We start from the raw sequence: 3738 nt of genomic DNA on the forward strand, positions 1-3738 counted from the left end.
CTTCCAACCCAAACCTTCCTGTGATTCATGATTTTCCCCTCAATTACTGAAGGCTTTGAGCAGCTTTTCCTCTATTTCTTTGATGGCATCATGGAACAGATAGGGTTGGAAGTGACCTTTACAGCCCGTTTGCCTTCACTAGGGGCTCTAAGCGAGCTGGAGAGGGACTTTGCACAAGGGCCTGGAGGGACACAACACCCGGAACGCCTTCACACTGCCAGACTACAGGGACAGATGGGATATTGGGGAGGAATTCCTCCCTGTGAGAGTGCTGAGGAACTGGCACAGGTTGCCCAGAGAAGCTGTGGCTGCCCCAACTCCGGGAGAGGTCAAAACAGAGCTTGGAGCAACCTGGGTTGGTGGAAGGCGTCGCTGCCCGGGGCAGGGGGGGGGATGAGATGAGGTCTAAGGTCTCTCTTCCAACCCAAACCATCCTGAGATTCCAAGATTCTCCCTGCCAGCAGGTTCACCGTGTCCCACACACCAGGTCAGAACCCAACACAGAGCAAACGTAACTTTTTAGTCTTATTTATGTAGAACTGTCTGTACAGATTTACTCCCGAGCCATGAGCTTTTGTTTCTTCAGCTTCTTCTGGGATATCTGGAAAACAAACACGGGAAGGAGAAAACGGAATGAGAAATCACCCTCCTAATGGATTATTACCTTCTGGAAGAGCTGTCAAATTCCCACACAAACCACCCTCTGACCACACCTGCACACACAGGAGTCCCCACAAGTACTACAGCGCTTATAAGCTCTGAACATCCCAGCTCCATGCACATGGACAGGGAATACTGTGGATGCTCTGGGAGAAGGAAGAACCACCTTTTTAAGCTCTTAATAGAGTGTTAAAACAGATGAGGTTGCTCAGAAAGAACTTGATTTTTTTTCATGGGTATTCCAAAGGTGTCCTAAGATTGTCATCACAGCAACCCTTCTGCCTGCTCCAGGCCCCTCCTGACACTGGTATTCCATAGAGGAACAGGTACTACACTCCATACCTTCTTCTTCTGGGCAACCTCCTCCTCTGGCTTGGGCACGATCTGCTCCTTCTCCGTGAGGATCATCTCGATGTGGCACGGGGAGCTCATGTAAGGGTTGATCCGGCCGTGGGCTCTGTAAGTGCGACGCCGCATCTTGGGGGCCTTGTTCACCTGGATGTGCTCGATGACCAGGGAATCCACATCCAGACCCTGTGGAGAAATGGACCCAGGGCTTGGGTTTGTTCTCAAATCAGTCAGCTCCACAGCAGAGAGGGGAGCGATCACCTCAGACACACACTGGTTAATGACACAGCTGAGTGTGGTGGTGTCACGGAGCTTAGAGTTCTCCCAGGACTTATCACTGGAACAGCCAAGCTTGGCAGTGTCACTTTGCTGAGGGTTTCCCAAGCAAGCCTCAACCCAAGTCACAAGGACAGAGACACCCTCAGGTGTCACAATAATTACAAATCATGCTGGTGGCTCATTATCTATGGTTATGTCATGGTCACCACTGCAATCAAACCTCCAAATTACACACGGACTACTATAAAGACACAAACTGACCAAGAACCTGCAGATTTCACTTTGTTACACAGATTTTAAGACATATAAACACCTAACAGTTAAAACTGTGAAAAGTTACTCCCATTTTAGCTTGAAAACCATACACAGCCTAATTCCAGGGGGATCACACTAAGCCCATGGACAAACAGGTGTTTCCCATCCCTCCAGCTCAGGGACACCTTGGTCAGGGGTGGTGACACACAGCATGACACCATCCCTCTGTGCTCAGAACACCCACCTTGAGCTCAGCGTTGCTCTCTGCATTCTTCAGCATGTGCAGCAGGAACTCTGCGCTCTTCTTGGGCCAACGTCCCTGGGTCCAGCCCCACTGCTTGGCCTGGAATGGGAACACAACAGTGGAACTTCTGCTTTTGTCCTGGTACAACACAATTTAACTTGCCCTTCAGGCACCATTGACTTGTGTGATCACAGAACCCCAGAATGGCTTGGGTTGGAAGGACCTTGAAGGACCTCTAATCCACGCCCTGCCATGGGCAGGTACAACTTCCATAAGCCCAGGTTGCTCCAAATCCCATCCAACCTGGCCTGGAACACTTCCAGAGATGAACAGCCACAGCTGCTCTGGCAACCTGTGCCAGTGTCTCACCACACTTGAAGGGAAGAACTCCTTCCCAATATCCCATCTGTCCCTGTCCTCTGGCAGTGGGAAGCCATTTCCCCTTGTCCTGTCCCTCCATCCCTTGTCCCAGGTCCCTCTCCAGCTCTCTTGGTGCTTCTTTAGGCACTGGAAGGAGCTCTAAGGTCTCTCTGGAGCTTCTCTCCTCCAGGCTGAACCCCCCCAGCTCTCCCAGCCTGGCTCAAGCCCTCTAATCATCTTGGTGCCTCCTCTGGCCTCACTCCAGCAGGTCCATGCTTTTCTTGCGCTGAGGACCACAGAATTTACAGACTGGAGTGGACTACAATCCCTTCCATTTTGCTGAGTACCAAAACAACCACATCTGACCCCTCACACAACACTGCCCAGATGCAGACCCAGCAAGCAGATGCAAAGCTGTACTGGGATGAGCATTAACTCCTTTCTCCCTCAGGAGCAACCTGGTCTAGTGGAAGGTGTCCCTGATGTGACATGAGCTTCTCAGCCCCCCCAGCCCAACCCACACTGTGATTCCACATTTTACCCCAAGTCTATCAACATGGAGCAGTCCCCACCCCTGCCCACCACACCCTGGGCTCTCACCTGGGCACACCTGCCGACGCCACCATTGTAGCGGCGGAAGGGCACACATTGCTTCTTCAGGGTGACATCCTTCAGGTACTTGGTGGCCTTGCGGATGTGCATGCCCTTGATGGCCTGGGCAGTCTCACGGGTGTTCTGCCAACACACAGCACACAGAACTTACTCTTAACACTCAAGATTTGACTTAGAAGTGTCTTTCCAAGGGACAATGTGACCCTGTTCTTTCTGCTGCAAAGCAAACAGTTGGACTTGATGAAGACCTCTTCTAACTCTGGCAATTCTAAAAGAATCATTCACAAAAAAAACCCTAAAGACTTTAGAATTATAATTAATACCACTTTTTTGTTACCTACTTTCTAACCCTTGGTTTGGCCCCCACACTCAATCTGGGGCTCCAGCACACCTTACGTCTTTTACCTAATGGCTAAGTCCAATCCAACTTTTAGTATTTATACTTTTCCTAGTTCCTCTTCGGTCACTAATCCAAAAAACCAGGAGCCTGATGGGTGAATTCCTACTGGAATGAAAAATATGGCACCTCAGAGGACATGATGTAAAACTGTAGTAACTGTTAACCATGAAATTACACACTGCAATTTTCCTTGTTAAGGGATTATAAGGGAGAGATGACTCAGAAATGAAGATTATGGATAAAACATAATTGTTTCAGGCAGTTTCTAACTGTGGAAGTCAAGAGTACAACCCCACCCAGACAACAACAAAAAGCAAACAAAAGTGAAAACTTTCTGCAACACTGAGCAGAAACGGTAACTCAAACACCTTGTGAATTCTCTGCTGCACCCACATCTTTTCCAGGAGCCGATGTCCTGGTGCCAAACACCACACAGACACAAGTGTCAGCAAGTAAAGAAAAAAATATATAAGTAAAAGGAGAAACGGAAGAAACTCGGAGTAAGAAAAAACTAAGCAAAATCTAAGCACCTAAGTAAAAAAATCGAAGTAACCAAGTAAAACTCTAAGCCAAATGAGAT

The 3738-nt window shown here is 48.9% G+C and overlaps 1 protein-coding gene across 1 annotated transcript in view; it reads right to left on the reverse strand.

The window, feature by feature from the left end:
• Nucleotides 1-513: 513 nt before the first annotated feature.
• Nucleotides 514-3738, reverse strand: part of LOC103805398 (60S ribosomal protein L17-like) — a 3737-nt gene continuing 512 nt past the window's right edge. Inside the window, exons 2-5 of the mRNA XM_009078048.1 lie at nt 2747-2881; nt 1787-1885; nt 1003-1194; nt 514-601 (exon numbers count right to left, since the gene is read on the reverse strand). Of these exons, the coding sequence (XP_009076296.1) occupies nt 554-601; nt 1003-1194; nt 1787-1885; nt 2747-2848 (441 nt within the window). The 5' untranslated portion in view covers nt 2849-2881 and the 3' untranslated portion in view covers nt 514-553. The remainder of the gene's footprint in view (nt 602-1002; nt 1195-1786; nt 1886-2746; nt 2882-3738) is intronic.

The sequence above is a fragment of the Acanthisitta chloris genome, unplaced genomic scaffold (genome assembly GCF_000695815.1).
Source record: "Acanthisitta chloris isolate BGI_N310 unplaced genomic scaffold, ASM69581v1 scaffold22197, whole genome shotgun sequence".
Lineage (NCBI taxonomy): Eukaryota > Metazoa > Chordata > Aves > Passeriformes > Acanthisittidae > Acanthisitta > Acanthisitta chloris.